Source organism: Solea senegalensis, linkage group LG9 (genome assembly GCF_019176455.1).
Source record: "Solea senegalensis isolate Sse05_10M linkage group LG9, IFAPA_SoseM_1, whole genome shotgun sequence".
Lineage (NCBI taxonomy): Eukaryota > Metazoa > Chordata > Actinopteri > Pleuronectiformes > Soleidae > Solea > Solea senegalensis.
The window spans coordinates 11,334,602-11,355,792 of NC_058029.1; the positions used below are offsets into that span (position 1 = coordinate 11,334,602).

At 39.9% G+C, this 21,191-nt stretch overlaps 2 protein-coding genes across 2 annotated transcripts in view; both read left to right on the plus strand.

Annotated features, from left to right (window-relative positions):
• Positions 1-10,375, plus strand: part of rspo2 (R-spondin 2) — a 55,120-nt gene extending 44,745 nt beyond the window's left edge. Inside the window, exon 6 of the mRNA XM_044033362.1 lies at positions 8,888-10,375. Coding sequence (XP_043889297.1) covers positions 8,888-9,003 — 116 coding nt within the window. The 3' untranslated portion in view covers positions 9,004-10,375. The remainder of the gene's footprint in view (positions 1-8,887) is intronic.
• Positions 10,376-19,926: 9,551 nt separating this feature from the next.
• LOC122774966 (hepcidin-like) lies at positions 19,927-20,702 on the plus strand. The gene is made up of 3 exons (XM_044034620.1): positions 19,927-20,123; positions 20,203-20,280; positions 20,429-20,702. Exons 1-3 carry the CDS (start codon positions 20,037-20,039, stop codon positions 20,516-20,518), a joined length of 255 nt encoding a protein of 84 aa, XP_043890555.1. The 5' UTR covers positions 19,927-20,036; the 3' UTR covers positions 20,519-20,702.
• Positions 20,703-21,191: the final 489 nt, after the last annotated feature.

Below are 21,191 nucleotides of genomic sequence, written 5' to 3' on the forward strand. Positions count from 1 at the left end.
GTCAGACTTAAAGTATGCTCATCACATCTTTATCAGATAAACAGTACTTGTTACTTGGTGATGGTTTTGAACAGATCACTTGTAATAGCATGTGTTTCCTGCCTGCTATGAAAGTTGCACAGTTAATTCTGGTGGGGTGAGGAAGATAAGTGCGTTCCTCTGGAGTGAAGTGTTTCATTCTATTTGTCTAAAGGGTGACATGACTGATTTGCCATAAAAAGTCAAAGGGAGAGTGTATCAACACTGAACTGAGCTGTCAAGGTTTTATTAGTTTCCAGTCCATGCTATCACTGCTAAGATAATGAACTCGACTGAGCTCCGGCTGTAAGTAAACGTTGTAAAGACAGGGAAGCGTAGATGCCTGTTTTACTGTATCAGAAGAGTTGGAGAGAAGCATCTCATCAAAGATTGAATAGGACAAATAAATCCACGCTGTATCTTGTGCCTGATGAAGAATGATTCATTTTGTCAGCCCGATGCAATACACTTATCGGAAACTAAGATTGATGTGTATCATAACTCTGCAAGACACTTCCTGCTTTATATCACAGCATATGAGAATTATAAGATGGATCAAAGCCTGCGTGGAGATCTCATCTTGATATGGAAGCTATGGAAATCAAAGTGGAGTGCTACGACCCTTTCCATCTTTGAGTTAAGGCAGAGTTCACATCTGTAATAACTTCCCAGCTCGAATGATGAATTTGCTACTGTATTTCGCAGCAGGTTTCCTGATCTTTGAATCTGCGGTCACAAATAAAAACCACTCCCTCATATGCTGCAGCTATCTTCTGCTCACTCTGCCTCAGCCTCATGCAAACAACAAATATAAAAGCAGTATAGAAGCACCAGATTAGTGAGGGGTCTCCCTCTGGTAAGTGCTTAGCTTTATATTTTTCTCATCAGAAATGAAACACAACATTAAGCCATTCATTAAAGTCAACTAAAGCTAATTATCCCTCATTTGCCCAAGTGCCCACGGGGCAGGAGAGCCCCATATACTTAAGCCCAGATGTGTCGATGAGTCAGTTGGGGAAGATAGCAGACCGCAGAGGGGGCTGCTCACTTCTCTCTGAGTCCTGTGGTTTCAATGCGCATCAGCCTCAGCAGGCCAGTGGTGATGCTGTTCACTGCCTGCCCGCTGACGTTACCCTCATGACACCACGTAAAACAGCTGCAATACAGCAAGGGTCCATTTAGTGGGGGGAAAAAAAGACAATAATGATCGGTTATGTGCCTTAATTCAGAACCGAACAATGATGAATGATGATCATATCTCACAAGCTGGCACATTGCCTGAGTTTTGCAGACCCATCTTTGCTGCAGGGGGCGACAGTGTGCATCCAAGTGTCTGCCTTCACGCTAAACTACCAGTTTCACATTTTGGCTGCTGCAACTGGAAGTGGGAAAACCGTAACAGTTGGCAGGATGTCCTACCCCAGAAACCATATCACGTCATGTGATTTAACTCCTCAGACCTAATTTCTTCTTCCCAGTGTCTGGTACCACCAGACATTTAGAAATGGTTGAACCGCTTTACCACTGGGATGATGAAATCTAGCTGAGACCAGTTGTCTCAGGATGAGGCATCTGCTCACTGCAGTTTAAAGAGCCATTTGTAATCTTGATGTGAAGTTTATATGAAAACTTTTTAGTTTGTGGTTCCAATATAGACCAAAGACCCATGCAACACTAAAGTGTGAGCATGTTTATATCTCCCACTATATTATAATTATATTATTAGGATTTGGGCCCATCCACGGGAGCATTGAATTTAAAAACATTAATATGCATTTTCTGCTTTTGGTGACAATGACATCGTTTTTGGATGGATTTATAAGAACAGGACTTCCGGAGACTAATGCTAAGCTAATTTCTAAAAACCTATTGGCTTGCTATTTTGTTGAGCCCCCATTTCCAGTCAAAAATGTAATGTAATAAAAGTAATTCCCAAATAGTAAATAATGAGAATAATCAAATATCAATATTGTGGGGGATCGCAAAGGCAGCATATTAATGTTGGATTCAATGTAGTTCCAAATTGTTCAAAATGAAAAACTATGTTAGTATTTAAGTGAAGTTTTTGTTTAGGAAATAGATATGGAAAGCCAGAACCTTCTTTCGAGTTTTTTCAGAAGTCATGGAAGGTTTCAATTTGACAAGTGACCTGAGGTGGTCACTAGAACAGCACAAGAGGACAGTTAGAATGTTGTGAAATGCAGCAGAGTATGACTTTTGAGTTCTGAGTGGACAACTTTAAATGGAGAATGTGTTTAATGTGCTGGGTCATCATCTGTTCTGTAGGCAGAGGCAGTTACGCGCTGGTGTCATCGACCTTCCTCGGAGGGGAAAAAGCACGCTGTCTGCACTGACCACCTAGAGCATTAATCACCATGCCAGTCATGCATGTTTTGCCGGGACTTCTTCGCTTAGAGACGTTAATCTCGAAGTTTTTGCCTTCACTTGTTGTCAGGGGGAAACGAAGCATCGGGGAGCCGAGCGGTGAGCTAACCGGCTTTTTTTTAATCTCCGCATGAGGATCCTCCACTGGGTCATAGATGGGAAAATAATGACCGACCTAATCCCAACATTAGCTTTTAAAATCGGAATGTGTATGTTTTAAATCATTCTCGCCTAGCAGTGCAGTGATAGTAAGCAGAGCATGAGGAAAGAGAAATGACAGAATGAAAGAATGAATGAAAGAGTGTGATCTAGAGTAACCTTGTTAAGGCTAAGTGATATTGTGCAGAAAGCCTCTTGTCAGTTGGTTGGCAAGATGAGCTTCATGTAAATGATTGTCCTCTCTGTCAAAAGGCTGATTCCTTTTTCCTTTACATCTGACGTGTGTGTCTCTGCCGCAGTAACAGTATACCTTTTCCACTCCACATCCGTATCTTTTACAAACTTCTGCCTCTCTACACATCAGCATTATTTTCATCTGTATCATGTTCTCTTCTTCCTCAAATGTCAAATCAGGCTTTTACAGTATTTCCCTGCAGGCAGGCAGACAGCAGCAGAGGAGAAAAAGCACTATTATTGTAATAGGTTTGGCTTCTATCTAGCCTAAGCCTTAATGAACTTTGGGCCACTTGAGGTCGTACAACTATGTCCCACCTATAAATTAAGTGAAGGCCAAGTTGAGCAGCAGCATAGATCAGTGTCAGAGTCTGTAACCTTTTCCCAGACGGAGGAGATGTCAGTGTGTGAGCAACAAGAGCGCAGGCTGGCTACGGATCCTTTCCCCTTCACAGCATTATAAATGTATGTGTGAGGAGGCCTGTAATGGCTGCTAATCCAATTTCTGCCACTGAAATCAAATCTCACTGGCGCCAGCAGTTCTCTCCTTCCCTCGCAAATAATGGCCTCCACTTTGGCTTGTTTATGAAAAAGACTAGCCCGTGAAAGATCCAGCTTTACCTTCCTTAAGTCCACCCGAATCTTCTTCAAAATGATTTGGATCTTTTTGCTTACCCCCCTCCTCCCCAGCCTGCGGCCCCAGACAAAAGTTATTAATTGACTGTCTGCGTCGAGTAGAAGGATGGGGTAACAGGAGAGCGGGGTACAGTTTTCAGCAATATAGGATCACATTTACCGTACGTCTTAATGCTTCTGTGAGGTCACCCATTGATTTTCCTCAAACCACAAGCAATGGAGATAAGATTAAGGCCTTCAATTTCTGCAATGCCGATGAGCCCATTGTGAATTAAATCACTTGGACTGTGCTGACCATCGGTCCATTGCTCGTTTTTTAGAAGGTCATGGTCTCTTTGACTATAGGGTAACATATAGATAGCTCCACAGTAGCCTCAGGGCCAGCAAAGTACAACAGTCTCTTCTCTTTTAGTGAGGAAATCCATGTTGAGGGGAAAAAGTCCTGATTTCACAGGAATACCACACAATCTCATGATGCAAGCTTGTGTAAATTCATACATCTTCTTGAGTCTGGTCCGCTTTTCCAAAACAAAGATATTAGCGCTGACACAGACAGTGAGAGCTTTGACTTTGGCTTCCTTACCCCTGGATATGGATTTGACTGATTACCTTTCAGGGCATCTGTTGGACAAGTAGCCATACTGCCGCTCCGCAAGGAGATATTATTCTGCAGTGCAAGCCTAATAATATGATGTGCATAATAGCGCTTAACTCTTAGTTGGATGTTCACCATGCAGTCGGCTCTGTTATTGCTGAGAGCCTCAAATAGCATCACAGGGAGATGGAGAGCAATGGGAGAAAAGGGAAACTGTACATATACTGCCTGGCTCAGAGATGTTATCGAGGAACGTCCGCCACAGTGGATGTGGAGGAGTGTAGTTTATTTATTCTTCTTTTTTTTTTTTGCTCACTGGTTCGGCAGTTAAGAAAAAAATAATTAAAATGACACTTTCTCAGGCTCACATGTAGGTGACATTGAAGTTCAGATTTACTGACGTACACGGCGTAAACGGCATGCGTATCACTCACACATGTACGAGCGCAGATACGCGTGCGTGTATATATAAAAGAATTCCACAAAGGTCATTTTTGACAACGGTAAACAACCGCCACACCGCAGGCTCTGCTTCTGATTCGGAGAAACAAAACATTTTGATTTGCTCTTGAGATTTTTGTTTGTTTGTTTGATTTACTTTTAATTTTAAACCGAATCACAAATGTGGAGTTGGCAGGAGAAGATTGTATCTATGAGGGGAAAACTAAACATTGGTGAAATTATGGTTTGCAGCAGTGATAGTACACACTGCCAGAACGGAAAGAAAAGTATAAATAAGGATTATAATGTTCTGATAAAAGCCATACCCTTTTGATTCGATCCATACTGTGCCAGTTACAAGGCAAAACAACGAGAGAAAAATGATTTGAAACCTCTTGTGCCTTCCAAGACAAAATTATCTTTACATGCTCTAAGATTTATGAATTTGTTCTTGGTTCTGAAACCAATTGAGATGACTTAATCATTTCTTTCCAAGCAAATTAAACTGTTTCCTCTGTGAACTCTGGTAATCAGCTTAAGTGATTACATTGGCCATAAATATGAGATGATGAAAGCTCGGTGTTCAGAGTGCACAGTGCCCTAAGGAGAGGCAAAATGCGAGTTCTTCAGAATATATGATAGACCCCTCTCAATAGGACTTGATCAGATACTGGGGGATGGGAATTATGTGGGGATTGGTTGCCCTCTAGTTGTCAGCACTGAGATTAGGTTATGAAATATGGTCTAAAATTGCTGAGGAGGAGTTTGTGTAGTGCCATCAGTTACTTAAGGGAGTTTAAGCAGAAGGTGGAAATGCGATATTAAGTCGTCTGATCATTTTTTTTTACAGTTGAAAATGATGGATCACACACATTTAAACAAAATAAATCTTCCAGGATAAGTGAAAGATTAATGTGTGATGAGTAAGGTTTGGTCTGTACCAGAGACTTGTGCAGTGCTCCTGGTTCCTGTGCAGTAACTTTATCATATCCAGGATCTGAAAAAGGCTACAATTTAAAAGAGATGACTGGAAAGAATCAGAGTTAAGCTCATGGGTTGTTATTTGGTTCCTGCCATAAAAACCTCCATGAAATTATTTTTGTGTATTTCATGTGTAACATGATAATTTGACTTTTATAGTCGCGTCAGCTGTCATCAAGCTTTCAAACAACGACTACGAAAAACTAAAAAACGAAGTTTTGCACTACAAAGGCAACGACCAGTAACTACTGCAGGGATTACGTTGTGGAAATGGGGCTTAAACTTTTCATGCTGTATCATATCATTTCATGCTAAACTGTATGTTTAACAGATACAAATGTTGCTCTCCTGTCATGTCTTTAGAAGCTAAAAAATATTTAAAGATAAAGTCTCAACCTTCAGTGTTTTTTATTCTGTGAAAAAATATAAAGTTTTCTGAATAAATTGAGTTCTTTCAGCATTTTCATTTTCATTTATTGGTTGATTTAAGGGTAGTAAGATCTGTGTTACCTTTGGCTGGACTTGGAATTATCTAAATATTTCTCATCATCTTGAATACATTTAACTGTTGGGATATTTGGCTTACAGGGAGTGTACAAATCTTTGGATTAAAGCACCCCAGCCCAGTCCTGAAGTAGCCTGGAAAACCACTTTTTAACCCAACTCTCACATATTTATTTGTGTTTTAAGCAATTGCTTTAAATGCAGCCTTTTTCAGTTTCAATGCATCCAAGGAATGGCCCGCGGGGGCTTTGCCCGCTGCAGATGGAGTTTAATGCTGCACAATGTACTTTATTGCTGTCAAACGTAATTCATCTTGAGTTGATTGCACCGAAAGCCGTGTTTATCAGGCACCTAGCAACAATGATTTGAATGAAAATGACCTCTTTAAAGCGCAATTAGGAAAATGAACCTATAGGCCAAATGCCTTTCAGCTCCAGATTTACAAACATTATCATACCATAAGTCACGCAAGAAATCTAAAGTGGCATCGGCAAGCAAGTGGACAAAGTCCTCCAGTAATATTTTTTCAATTGGATGGCATGAGATTTTGATGGAAGAGATGTGGAGGTTGTTTTTCAAAGGGTGGCTTTTAACAAGGAGCCGTGTGTGAGAAACTTTATTGCCATGGCTCAAATCGGCAATGTGACTCAAAATAACAAGATTAAATTAATTGCAGGAAATAGCTCGGCGATGGTTTGATGTTTGCATGCATCTGGATTATTCATTGGGAGACCTTATTAGCAGAGCAATATCTTGCCTTTTCATGCATGTCGGCTTAAACGAGTGAATATTTTCAAATCTACCTCACAGTGTAGCCCTGAGAATGGGAAAAAGGTCTTCTGTAGGGGTGCTTAAAGGGCCAGTGCAATGCCAGCACATATGAGAAGGCAATTAAAGATAATGCCACATTTTACACACTGTTACCTGATTTCCATGTGAGAAAATGCTTGAACAAGTGCAGTAAGAACACCCAGAATGTGGCAGTGTGAGCCTGCGTTTGAGACTTGTTTCTGTGGCGTCTTCCTGTGCTTCCCCCTCTCAGTGAACCATAGCACGGCTTGTTTCTTTGTGTTCTCGGTCAGGATCCAGATAACGTCTCATCATCCAAGCCTTACTCCACTTTCCCCCCATTCCATTTTCTTTTCCCTTAAATTCCCTCACACTCACTCCCCTCCTCGCACACACACATCTCGCACACACACCTCGTTATCTTATTTGTGGCCTTGGCAGCCAGACTGTAGCTCTGTGGTTCAGTAGCCAGAGTTTTCTCTGTCACAGAGAACAGTGGGTGCAGAACCTCCACCACACAAGCTTCCATGAGAGCAGGAAGTCAGTTCCCAGCATTCTTTGCTCATCCTAGTGAAACCTGGGATGGATTAACCTTGGGCTGTGAGACCTTTCCAACTTAGAGAGAGTTATGCAACTCCCCATACTTATCGCCCCTCTCTGTTGCAGTGACAGTGAAACGTGTTGGCCTGAACAGACATTTGTTTAAAGCTGAGGTTCAGTCCTGAGTGTTGCAGAAAACCTGATGTGTGGTGTTCCCACAAAATCTACAAGGTTTACTTCTTTTATGTTTACTTCTTTTATGTAACCCTTTGTATTAGCAGAAGTTGTTAGAATCATGTTTTTTGTGAGCTATTCATTATTATTATTATCGTTATTATCATATCAAAGTTGCATATTGTGATCAAATACAAGCTCCCGTCTCAAGTCCTGAGTGCTCCAGCTCTAAATAAGCAGGTTGTGAGCCCACTGCTTTGTGTTGTATGTATATTCTGTGCAGGTCATTATATACACATTTAATGTTTAAGGACTGTGTCGACTTTGAATGTGACTGATTATCATTTAAGTGTGGGCGCAGTGATTGATTTTACAGCATGGCCGATGCTTAGCACAGTACAAAGCATTGCCAGCAGTCTCTTAATTATGGCTATGGTTTATTTACATATATGTATATGTATATATATATATATATATATATATATATATATATATGTGTGTATATATACATATATATGTACATGCACATGCATATGCAGTGTTATTTTTTCCACACACTTTCATTTTGGGTTCAGTGACACTTTACAGTTACATAGACAATTAGTTTTGAGGCAGAACTTTTTGCATGTCATTTAGAGCTTTTGGGCAGTTAACAATTAATCATTTTCAAATCGCAATTGCAGTTTGAAACAAAGTAATGTAAGTGTAAATTTAAAAGGCTGCAGTTAATTTGTGAAATTTGCAAATAAAAAAATGTATAAATGAATGCAAGTCTTGCATGTTGGAAATAGTTGATAGATAAGTTGATATTTTATACAGTGGCATTTGGTAATTTATAACAGCAAATATTTTTATTTTGTGTTGTTTTTTGTCCACACATAAATACAAGAAAACACACACACATATAATCAAGTAAAAGGAGAATGCACATTTTTTAAAAGAAAGAATCTAATGAATGCAAGTGTTGATTCCATATGATTACTCCATGGTATTTAAAACAAGACTGACTTCAAGATGTTTTATACAATGGAGTATGAAGATATGTATAAAAAAAAAATTATGCCGCAAATCAAATCGCAGGTGCAAAATCTGTCAGAAAAATTGTAATTACATATTATCAGTCATCTATCTATTTATTGTAGTAATCTATCAGAATATTTACGGGAATACAAGCTCAGTGAATCACAATGTTGAGTTACTAATCTGGGAGGAAAAAAAGATCAAGCACAAATTTGATCATTGGTATGTTATAAGAGTTAAATGTACTTTATATGGGCAGTTGAAAATGCCCATAATTTGGCCATGATCTTGTCACATTTGCAAAATAAAGAAATCTTTTTGTACTGAGTAGACGGATTGCATAACAATTGTGGGTGATGCTGAACGAAGGAATAATCATTCCTTTATTCCCTCCCCCTCTTTCTTTCCCAGGTGGCTCAGGGAAGCACCGACCCAAAGATCCAAAGAAGAAGAACAAGCAAAGGCTGAGGTTTCGCGCCCAGAACCAGCACAGTGACCACTTGGCCTCTGCGCGCTCTAGCCAGTGAGGACTGAAACTGCCCATTGAACAAAGAACCAACGCGAAGCTGCTAGCCGCTGCTGCACCCATATTCTGACCGACGACGAGTCCCACCTGCCTCTCACTCCTTCCCCAACCCCCACACCCACGCCAACCAGGACCCAGCCATGACTCTACAACAATATATGTCTAATGTAGAATGTCAGTATCAACACACTAAATACTTGCTTCATGTCTCTGCCTCCCGCTGCTTCTCCCCTCCTTCAGTGAACAGCGAGGTGACTCTGTTCCCCCAGCCCGACCCCTTGCTTTGCCTTGTGGACTTTACAGTTGACATTACTGAACTCATTTCCCTCATTAATATAATGTCATTAATCTTCCCACGTGATGGAAGACGGACAGGCAACCAGAGACTATGGAGATGGGAGAGCTTGGTGGAGAGAGGTTCTTAGGAGTGGAAGTGAGGGAGTCCGGAAAAAAGCCAAAACTGCTCTCGGGTTGGATCGGCGGGGAGGGGGGTTGAACCAAGGAGGATAGGAGGAAGAAGAGATGGAGAGTGAAGAGGCAGAAGAGATTCAGCTGAAGCAAATGATGCCGATGGACCAGAAAATGGCATCTTGAACTGAAAGAGACTTTTTTTTTTTGTTCCTATATTTATGTCAAAGCTACCCTCACCTCCCCTCTAAATGGAGACCAAGTGTTCCCATGTGTGGCCTTTATGTTATGTACATTTTTGAGAGTAATATTAATGAAATTACCATGCATAGTTGCAAAGTATTTTATTCTCAGCACAAACTGTTTACGTTCAGACCGCTTTATGCTCTAACTGTATAGTGTGGATAAAAAAGAAGAAATTTAGTTGTTTGACTAGCATGGCGACAGACTTGTGTACATAGTTTATCTGATTATGAAAGCTTATTACTGTATTTTCAGTATTGACTTGTTCACCATTCTAAATGTTTTAGAGATAAAAATGGTTGTAATACCAAGCTACAGATTAAAATGATTAAAAACAAATAATAAACATAGCCGCAACATAGCTATTTCATTTATATGGTATATATTTGATTTATTTATTAATTCTATTTTGTACTTTTTTTGTTCAGTGAGAATTTTTGCCTCATACTGTTACTCTTATATGCGGAAATATTCTTTGAGTTTCTTATATGCATATCTTCACCACGTGGAAAAGGTTTCCGTCTGATGTCATGCAAAGTGTTGTATTACATTCATTTGACCTCATCTACTGATTTCAGTGTTTTAAAGAAGACGACAAAAAGACAAAGATAATTATGCTTTGACATATTCTAGGTTTAATAATTAGGATCCAGCAAATGTATGGTCATAGGACTGCATATGTGTACATTGTGTTTTATTAAAATACACTTCATGTGACTGTACGATGAAGCCTTCATTATTGTCTATGGTTATAATATATGTGGATAAACTCCGCAAAACTGCCGGTTTTCTTGTCTCACTTTAGTGTGTGATTGTAAACATTTGTGAAAGCCATCATGAAACGCTGCATGACATAAGTTCTACACACAGCCAAAGGATTGGATATGCTCGATTGGGCTTTAACAGCATGACAGCACTGTTAAAGGGCTTGTAATTTGCTATGACGCAGCCTCATGAATGCTCAAACCCAGTGCATTTTGTTGGTGGCTCCTTCACTTCCACCATCATACTGTAATGCCCTAACATGTAATGTATTTGGTGGTGAAGCTTGTCTTTCATCACACCCACACACACACATTCAATCATCATGTAATGCGTGTTGAACTTATTCATGTTCATGGACCTCAAAACATCACAAAACCGCTTGTAAAAAAGAGAATATGTTTTAATTCAAAGTCACGGCTAATTTAGCCCAAGATTCAAACTGTATAATCTCTCTCCTAAAGGAGAAAGGATTAAAATCTGCCAGACTTATGAATCACATATTTATCATCCTGAGAGACACTAGACCACAGTCTTCCTGCGCTTAACATCGAAATCACACACGATATTTCCTTAGGGAAAATGTCCATGTTAAAACAATGTATCTCGAGGCCAAATGCTCAGCAGTTTTCAGTCCCTGAACATCTTTCATGGCATATTTTACACAAGGAACACATTGATTTTCACAGCCCCAAACTTTCTACAAAGCCAAAACATGCATCTGAATACATATTAAATGAACAATTCTGGTACATATGAACAATCTGTATGCACATTATGCCTTATATTAAAATGTTCCACCACATAAAGGCATATTTTACAACACATATCCTATGATATGGAACATGCTGCCTCATATACACAGTATTTTACAGTACAAGTCCTACAAATAATAACACTGACAATGAAGTGGTGATGCTTCTACTCCATCCTCCGCTGATTTAAATATTCTAGATAAACTGTGTAGCTGCTATTATTAAATTAATTTGAGAAATGTATTTACTACTTAATTTAGTCAAACGCTGTATGTTGAGCTTACAATGAGCTTGTAAAATACAATATAAGATATGTTGATTTGATTTTTACCAAAATAAATATTTATTTTTAGTTCAAAATATGTTTTAAGTTATAAGTTAAGTTACACATGAGCTAGTTCCGACGAGTTGAGAGCAAGAAGTAATTTGATTGGACGAGAGTGTAACAGACTTTTCACTGTAGTATCACTCCGCGTCACAGGTGTTCGTAATAATTACTGATTACACGGACTCCATCAAACTACACGCTTATAAAGTACGTCGAAAATTAAGTTAAAGTACAAGGATACAGCACCCCCCGCGGCCCTCATGTGGAGGGTAAAGCGGTAGAAGATGGATGGAAGACGAGGACAAGTGGAAGGATACCCTCTCGCTGTGGTTAAGTGACGTCAGCGAGGGACGCCATGGCAGTTAATGAGCACAGGTACGATACTAAATATAAGCATGATGACTTATAATTCGTCGTGAATATTGTTATAATTTCTTTGGCGCAGCCATACAACTCGTTAAATTAAATTAAGTTAAATTAAATTAAATTAAATTAAATTAAATTAAATAAATAAAACATAATCAGTTGTTGCTTCTGCTCTTTAACTTTTAAACTATTAAATCGTTTGTAGAACATCGTGCTGTTGTACTGAATATCAGCAGGACTGTGTGTCCCATGTCCGCATTACAGCCATGCATTCAGTACAATGGCGCTTAAGGTCGTGTGATATGTGTGTATATATATATATATATATATATATATATATATATATATATATATGTGTGTGTGTGTGTGTGTATGTATGTATGTATGTATATATATGTATGTATGTGTATATATATATATATATATATATGTATGTATATATATATATATATATATATATATATATATATATATATAATGACATATTTGAAGTAGTTATCTCAGATCTACATTATTTGTATTGTATGTAACTCCAGAAAACTATTAGCAAAAGTTAAAAGTAGCCTTATAACCATTTATGCAATATCGCAACCTCTTTTAGTACATCTTAATTCCAGAATTGTTGCCCATTTATACTAAAAGATTGTATTATCTTTTTTTTGTTTATTCATCATTTCATGTATCATTCTTTTGCTCCTGTAACACAAGTAATCTTACCCTCAAGGGGGATTAATGTTGTAATATTCTATTCCATTCTATGAAATGCAGCATTTTCATTTGAAATCGTCATCCATAGTAGAATGGCGGGCACAATATTTTCAAATAATCCTGAACATTTCACAGTTGGCGCCAACGATCGGCCAGGTTTATCAGTGAATGAAGCAAAGCAAGGCCGACTGGTGCAGGGAACAAAAATAAGGCGTAGATGTAGCAAGTTGTTTTTAAAGACATCTGCTGCTGGTTACAAGTTAATGAACGATTCACAGATGTCATCCCCTGGGCCAGACTATCACTGCTCCAGACTGGGGGATTAAACCTAAAGGCTTACGGAGAGGAACTGCACTGAAGTGGATTCATTAAGCACAAGACCACCACTAAAGCACACATTGTGGTGTCTACAATGGCAAATAAATGTGGTAAAAGAATTGCACTGCAAATTTCAGAGGAATAGGTTTGTTTATTTCCCCTCACCTTTACCCTTCGACATCAATCCCCTCATTTTTTCCCTGCTGTTGTGAGAAACAGGACACTGGTGGTATTCTTAGTGTTGTTAAGAGGTTTAGCAGTCATCCGCACATCAGAAGGAATGGTCCTCCCTGTGTAAACCACTTCTGTGTGTGTGTACGGATGCCACTGTGTGTGTGTGTGTGTGTATTTTAATGTTTGCGCTGAATGTGGTTAGGTGGCTGAGACTGAAGCTCCCTTTTAATCTGACAGAGAGCATTTTCATTAGTTCTGTTGGGTCCTATTATTAAAGCCTGCTTCAAACGAACAACAAGTGAAACCACTAACAGGAAACGACCTAGTGGGCTTGAAACTCTATAGATCAGTGATAGCAATCTGTGCTTCTAGAGCAGCGCGTAAGTGCATCTATTGTAAACACTATGTACCTCACATGACAGTAAGAGGATAAGAAGGGAGGCTCATGAACCTCTGCTCTACATTTGCATGCTGTAGTCTACAGTGAGTGTGCAGCTCTGACACGTGTGACACGTTTGCTTCAGTGTAGAAGGCACAAACGGTTGTTATGAAATTAGTGGGAAATAAGACTGCCCGGGATAATAAATGTTGTAATTCTTTTTGTTGTTGCTATTTTTAATAATGTATAATAGGCCTTAATTTGCCCCGAACTGTGGGAAATCTGGACTTATTAACATCCCTACGGTTTAGTCATTGTGTTTGGCAAGGGAAAGTTCAAAGGACAAGTAGATGTTAATATTTTGAACAAGTTCTCCATATGTTTGCCATCACGATGTGTGTACAATCCTGCCTTAATGGCTGACTTATTACTAAACTCGCTCCTAATTTCAACAATGCAATCCAAAGTCAACTCGCCATGCTGATTTTGGTGTCATTTGGAGTTGCCTGGTACCAAGTTAATCCCCAAAATAAATACGTCCTTCAATAAAAGCTAATTGTCCGTGACATGTATTTGCTTTGCTGCAGAAACATTTGAGCTGCGCTGGGATTGCACTGCCAACTATGCCCTGGACGTTGATCACAGTCCTGAAGCAGCGCCACATCCGCCTCACCTGCTCGACAGGAAGGTAAAAACATTCACGATTGTAATGTTCATCTTGGGTAATAATATCATCATGCTGTGTTGGACTTTATTTCACTCCGGGATGACAAATTGGGGAATATTTATGAGTCATAGTGCTGTGGTAGTGATTCAGTGGTTAGGTCTTTATAACAGCAGGTGCAGTAGGGGACATTTTTTTAACACCATTCATTACATGGAACTGATTTCTATACTCAACCAATGTAGTGTTTCCTCTGGGTGCTGTAAGTATTTTTTTTAGGTTTGATTAACACTGTGCTCTGCTAAAATACCTGGCTTTTTTTTCTCCACTGACATCCAAACACAACACAAAGCCATTGTCCCTGTTCACCTTAAGGGAATATAGGTTGAGCAGCTCTGTCCTTTCACTCAGGATGTGGCACACAAGCACTTAATGACCCAAACTGAATCATACTGTGCACCTTAAACACATTACAGACTGGGCAAATATTTCCTCTTACCGGTGCTCTGAAAGCTATATGGGCACAACCATTATATTGGGCTCAAGAGCCAGCTGCTGAGGACAAATCCACAAGGATATTTTTCTTCTCCCCCTCTGGAGTGCCTGGCAGCCCTGCTCCATTCATTTGGATTTTTATATGTGCCTAGTAGCCGTGTTACAACCGGTTTCAAGGGAGAATAAATCGAAAGCAGGTCCTATTAAAGCATATTAAGACCAGTTGAATTGGATATAATATGCTCAATGAGGGCCCAGTAGGGTTGTATCTGAGCCATAGCTGACACTTGTGGCTTTCAGGAGAGGGGATATGATTTTCTGCAGTGGCACAAAACTGCTTCCGGCACAGGGGGGCTCTCTCAAGTGAGCCAAGCGTTGCATTGTGGGCAAGCAGATTTTAAGTAGTTATGAGAACGGTAGGGGGTAAAGGAGGGTCTCATTGTCTTGGAATGTTTATCTCCCCCATTGGCCTTCATTGAGAACTGGATTATGCAGTGCCATGCTTCCGAAGCAACCTTTGCCTCCAAGTGGAGGGTCTGTGGAGGAAATATTCATTCATACACATATGCATGTACAAACAAGAAGCAAGGCTGATTGCTTCCCTAAGGCAAGTATAGGTGGAAGTGGAGCCATGCAGCAGGGTGTTGTATGTCATAGTCTCACTCGCTGGTGCTGGTGCTACACTCTGTGGGGAGATTGGAGCCAGTGATGCTCCCTGTGAGTGAAAGGCAATCATCATCCCTGAGCTGGGTGGATTTTATTGGGCAGTGTGTGGGTTGTAGAAATGTGTTTAATCAACTCAGCTGTACTGGAGGTCTTGACCTCGTGACAGTGGTTCTCAGCCATGATTGTGTGTGTGCATGTGTGTGAATGGCTCCCAGCCTTTGCCATGGAGTGTGACCTGCGGTGGAACCTCTGGTTCACACTCTGCGCTGCTGTTGCTTGTGTAAGTGATAAACTGTAGCAAGTGATGACTAATCTGTTGGTTGACAGTCTGCAGCAGTTGCAGGCAAGTGAGATATTGCAGGCAACAATGTGCCATATGTATGAACTCTTCAGACCCAGAGCAGCATCTCCGTAAAGCGCTGTATAATCTAAACTTCTCTAATGTTGAGTAGTTGGCTGATGGCCTTCATTTGTTGTGGCTCAGACTTTTTCTAAAGCATCATTATAAAGTTGACATTTTGGGTTTGACATTTGACAGATGGCGTTTCATTTAAATTTGGTTGATATATTCATATTTCCTCGTGCACTAACTGCATTGACTGTTATTGTCCAATGAAATTTACTTATAAAGCACATTTGAAATGATACATTTGACCAAAGTGAATTCCTGAATCCATACCACCAGAGTCTAACAGTTTCTTCATTGGTACATAAAATGTTATCCAATTCTATTGTTTAGTTTTGGAGTTATCACAGTAAAACAAACATAAAAAAATCAGCCACTACATAACCTCCTTGACTTGACAAGCTTTCCACAGAATATCTGCAAAATAATGATGTTTCTCATTAGTCTATGATTTAACTTTTACAATTGCATGGTCTGCATATACAGTATATTGCACTTTTCTGGTCTTAATCATCTCTAAAACGGATCTACAATTCTAGTTAAAACTGTCTAATATTCAACCAACAACAGCATCAGGGATTTTGTAGTTTACCACCAGAGCACTTTAGAATACACATAAGAAAAAATGTACTTGATGATATGCAGAGCTAGAATACAAGAGTTCACATATGAACATGCCTCTAATGGCTGACTGCCTGCGTTGTATGTGTGCATGGGTATGAGTCAGAGCAAAGAAACCACACAGTTTTTGTGTGCGAGGAAACTGAACAGAGGCCTCTGCTCTCATTTACTATCTCCCTGTGTGGTTTGGCAGCAGCACTGCTGGTATGGGGGCGTACAACGGGCATCCGTCTGGGCGTGAGGCAGGCCTGGCACCACGTTCAGCCCCCTGCAAGGCTGCATGAGTGTGGGATCAGAGCAGGACTCCGCCAGGCTCCAGACTGGTAGTCTGTGCATGTGTGAGTGTGATCCAATGTGCGCGTTTTGGCATTTACATACACTTGTGTGTGTATGCGGCTAATTAAATCCTAATCACACAAGCTTACACCACAAGTTTGCCATTGTTCTGCTTGTCACTTGCATGACTTGACTTATGTTGACCATTCTGTATGTTGTTTCTCTAGAGTCCATCTGAAAGTGTGTGTTCCCTAATCATTTCTTCAATTAATTAACACCGGCCCATTTATTTGACCTCTGTGATTATTATACTTGTGAGGTGCAATGCAGCCGTGCTGAAAGTAACACAATAGCATGCATACCACCATGGCTGGATGCCATACCTCCCTGTACTTGATTGGATCATGAGTGAAGCACAGCAGAGCTGAGCTGGGCCTGGTTAGCATGTGGACAAGAGACCACCCTTGGAAAATTAAATCCCTCTGGTAGTGGTGTTTGTTAGTGGCCAGTGGAGGATGTTACATCCTGAGCTCCCAGTATGTGGACTTACATACTGTACTAACAATGTGTTATTGACTGTATACAAATATCATACATCTTAAAACGCTGTAGTAAAAATAGTAGTATCTTCATGTGTTGATGCAGTCACAGAATACTTTATGACATGACCAAATCCACTGATATTTGAATTTTGATATTAAAGATAAATTAGCACAACAAATTGAAAGGCCAGGCAAGAATCTACTAATCTTACTCGCAGCACATGCCGCAGATGCTGGGGACACAACAGTCGCAGCAATAAAGGCATCTTACTGGCCCACTGTACTTCTCCTCTCTGATGGTATATGGCCTCTGTGAAAGACAGGACATATGAGCTGGGTTAATCATCCTGTTTGTCTTGTCTTATCCACAATGTCTCTGTGAACTTTAAAGGAAAAGCATAAATGAGCTCACTTGCGTACCATCCAGGTATCTACTGATGTCTCCTCTTGCGCTTCAGCTGGATTCTCGTAGCTCACTGCCTCCTCCAGCTCCTGTACCTGTTCATGAATCATATTTTCAACTAATAAGCAAATGCATTTATTTTAAAATTGTAGCCTGTAAACTCCAAATGACTGTATTTAAATCACTTCAACATTTTGCGTGGCACAGCGTCATCCCCACACACACGTAATTTATGTCAAGACAGATGGAGGCAACAGCAACATGCACTAGTAAAGCAAGACGGCTACAAGCAGGTTGGAGTATGACGGAAAACACAAAGAAGAAAATCTTCAAATATGAATTGTACTGCTCAAAAAACCTGGTCATTCAGCAGTTTGATGGGATAAATGCCCCCTGCACTGCCCCTTTATACACACAAAGACTCCCTCAGTAAGGTGTGATAGTATATAACAGAGTCCGTTTCCATATAATGGATGCAGCATACAACAACATTACACCATTTCTGTTCATAAAGGCTAAGGTGGAATGCGTGTGTGTGTGTACATGTGTGTGTGTGTGTATATATATATATATATATATATATATATATATATATATATATATATATCATTTAAGTACACATCCTGAGTAATATTTTATGTGAATGTATTCACATAAAATGTATCGAAAAAAGAGGGGCCATGAAAAAATACGTATATGATTGACATGGTTATTGATTAACTTTTTTCCAAATATCTTGTGAAATATTCAAAAGCCCCTTCTTCCCATCACTTTGTGTGGCTTGAAATGACCTGATCTGACATTATGCAAGAGGCATGGTACAACCTGGGCAAATCACCAGCCTGTCGCAGAGCCAACATACAGAGACAAACACCACTATCAATGTTAAGCCCATCTTGGAAAGAAAATGTGTCCCAAGTGGATTGTATTAATTAACCATTAACATTTATTGATAATACACCCTAGAAATATGTGGCTAATACATTCATGTGAGCACGCGATAACTACAGCATGACCAAATCAAGTGACCAGAATCCAGTTAAATTAGTTTCAACACAACAGTCATAACTATTCAATAGTGAATTGTTGTTTGAGCAGGAATCCTCAGAATTTTGCAGCACATCCCACAGACAGTCACACTTCTTTTGTAAGCCATCTGTGTGAAAAACAAGGGACACCAGAATTGCATTTGGACATCAATAAACTACGATCACTTCCATATGGATGACCACTTGTTGATTGTGTTAATACACTCAGTAAACTGACCTAACCATCCATGAGTCCACCGGATTGAAGAAGGATTGGAATTTTACAGGGAAGAGGTTGGCAATATTCATTCAAAAAGGCATCAAAGATTGAAATTGTGCGTGTGTCTGTCTGTGTGTGTGTGTGTCTTTGTGACGACTGGGTGTGTACAGACCAAATGGCTGAGTCAGGTAGAGGTACATTACAAATCAAGATGGCGCTTGACAAAGAAACTTGAGATGCTGTCCGTTGGTCCAGAGACGGTAGATGGTTGACCATGTTTCTTGTGTCTGTTGCTCAGGTTTCTCCTTACTGTACAAAGTTAGTGAGTTGGAGCTAACTTGGCTCTGGATACTTGGTTGATCCTTAGGCCAGGCTCTGGTGTCACTGCCTCTGATGGGAGGATAACAGGCTGCTTCGAGCAGGCTTGCATGGAGATCAGCAGAGAGGGTTCTCTTGTTGCTGGAAGCTTGTTTAGCTCTATCCTGAAGGGCCTTCAGTTGGGGAGCTGATGTCTGGCCCTTGGTGTCCTCCTTCTACCAAGAGGGCCTGGGCAGATAAGAGGGGTATAAACAAAAGTGAGTACAGATAAGAGCACATTTTACATCCATCAACCATCAGAAAGGGGAGTCGCCAAAACAACTTTAAGGACACACATGACCACTTGTGCTCTGAAAATGAAGACACGCAGTTTTGCAGTTGTTTGTTCTGTGATATTATACTTCAGTGTATCATGACAATAAACCTTAATTTTACCAATAATATATTATGTGTTAAACTGTTGATTTAATGGATCAAGAAGCAGAATTCTCTGTTCATGATGCAGTGTGATATAAATCTCAATTTAATTATTGAAATACCTTTACAAATTAAATTGTTAGGCGTGACAAAATGGCAGTAATGCACAAATTTTGTTCATGTCAGAATTTGTATTGTATTTCACCATATTAAGAGACAATATGCCACAAAGACTGCAAATTATATTGTATGATGGAGCTGACCTTTTAAGTCAACCAGGAAAAAAAGGTTTGAATTTGCACAAACTGTTGCACAAAGAGAGTTTTCCACTTCATTTCCACACTCACATGATACTCAAATGTGAGACTCCTCCTAGAAGCAAAAAGAGATGTAAATGATGAGGAAACAGCGTCCCATGTCAGTATAATACGAGCACATTTCACTCTCTCAACCATCAGAGAGGAGAACACACAGGAGCTGACACGAGTCACACAAAAAGTAACAGAATCTCAACTACCGAAGTCAGACCTTTGAAAGATGAAGACATTCAGTGTTGCTGTCGCAGTGGCCATCGTAGTGCTCACCTTCATTTGTATTCAGGAGAGCGCTGCCACGTTTACTAAGGTGAGAAAATTAGTTTGCCTTTTATTATTAGTCATGAATGTCTTACCTACATACTAACATTGTATTTTGTCACTATCAGATACAAGAGCTGGAGAAGGCAGTTGGTAACGACAATCCAGCTGCAGAACAGCAAGAGCTACCAGTGGACTCAGGGATGGTATGTTCAGTTTACTGAATGCAATAAGGCAATTAACATGAGATAATTCACATGTTAAATAGGTCTTTATACTCTGTTCATGTTAGGATTCAGATATAATCAGAGTAAAGATGAGGAGACCTTCTCATGACTCTTGTCTTTCACACAGATGCCATATACAGGACAGAGGCGTAGAAGGTGCCGCTTCTGCTGTGACTGCTGCCCTCGTAGTGGTTGTGGAATATGCTGCAGATTCTGAAGATTCCTGCTCGAACAGCCATTCAATATTCATTACTTGTGATATACGTTAACTTGAAGTTTTCGCATACTTCATGTGGTCATGCTGTACTGTTTGTGTGCTCAGTGATGCGACTGTGTCATCCACATACTTAACTTTTGAAGGTGTTTTATCAATAAATGTTATTACAACCTCAATACAATGTACTCTAAATATCTTTTTTTTTCCCCAAGTTTGGCTGCATGGTGTTGAAGCAGTTCAAAAACATGCATCAGATTATTTGGAGACGGTAAACTGACTTATTGTTTGTCTCTGTAAATTGGCCCTTATATAGTCTGGCGACACATCCGGGGTTTACCCTGCATCTCCCCCAATAACAGCTGCCATTGGCTCCACCTGCCCAATGGCCCTCAAAGGAAATGTGGCAGAATGGATAATAAATTATTGAATGAGCTTTTTTTTCAATTGTTTTTTACTCATCCTTGTGTCTCTGTTTAAATCCTTGCCTCATAATGTCTGATTCCAATCCATAGCAGAGTAAGTAAAACAAGGTTATTTACTGAGTTGGACCACAAGTCTTGCCAAAACAGTCAAAACTTTTGGGATGAGTTTTGTTTTTTCCTGTGTGATGCAATGGTTAATTCCTTATAGAGAGTCTCATCACTGAGGTTTCACAAAATCAAATCCGTTCTTG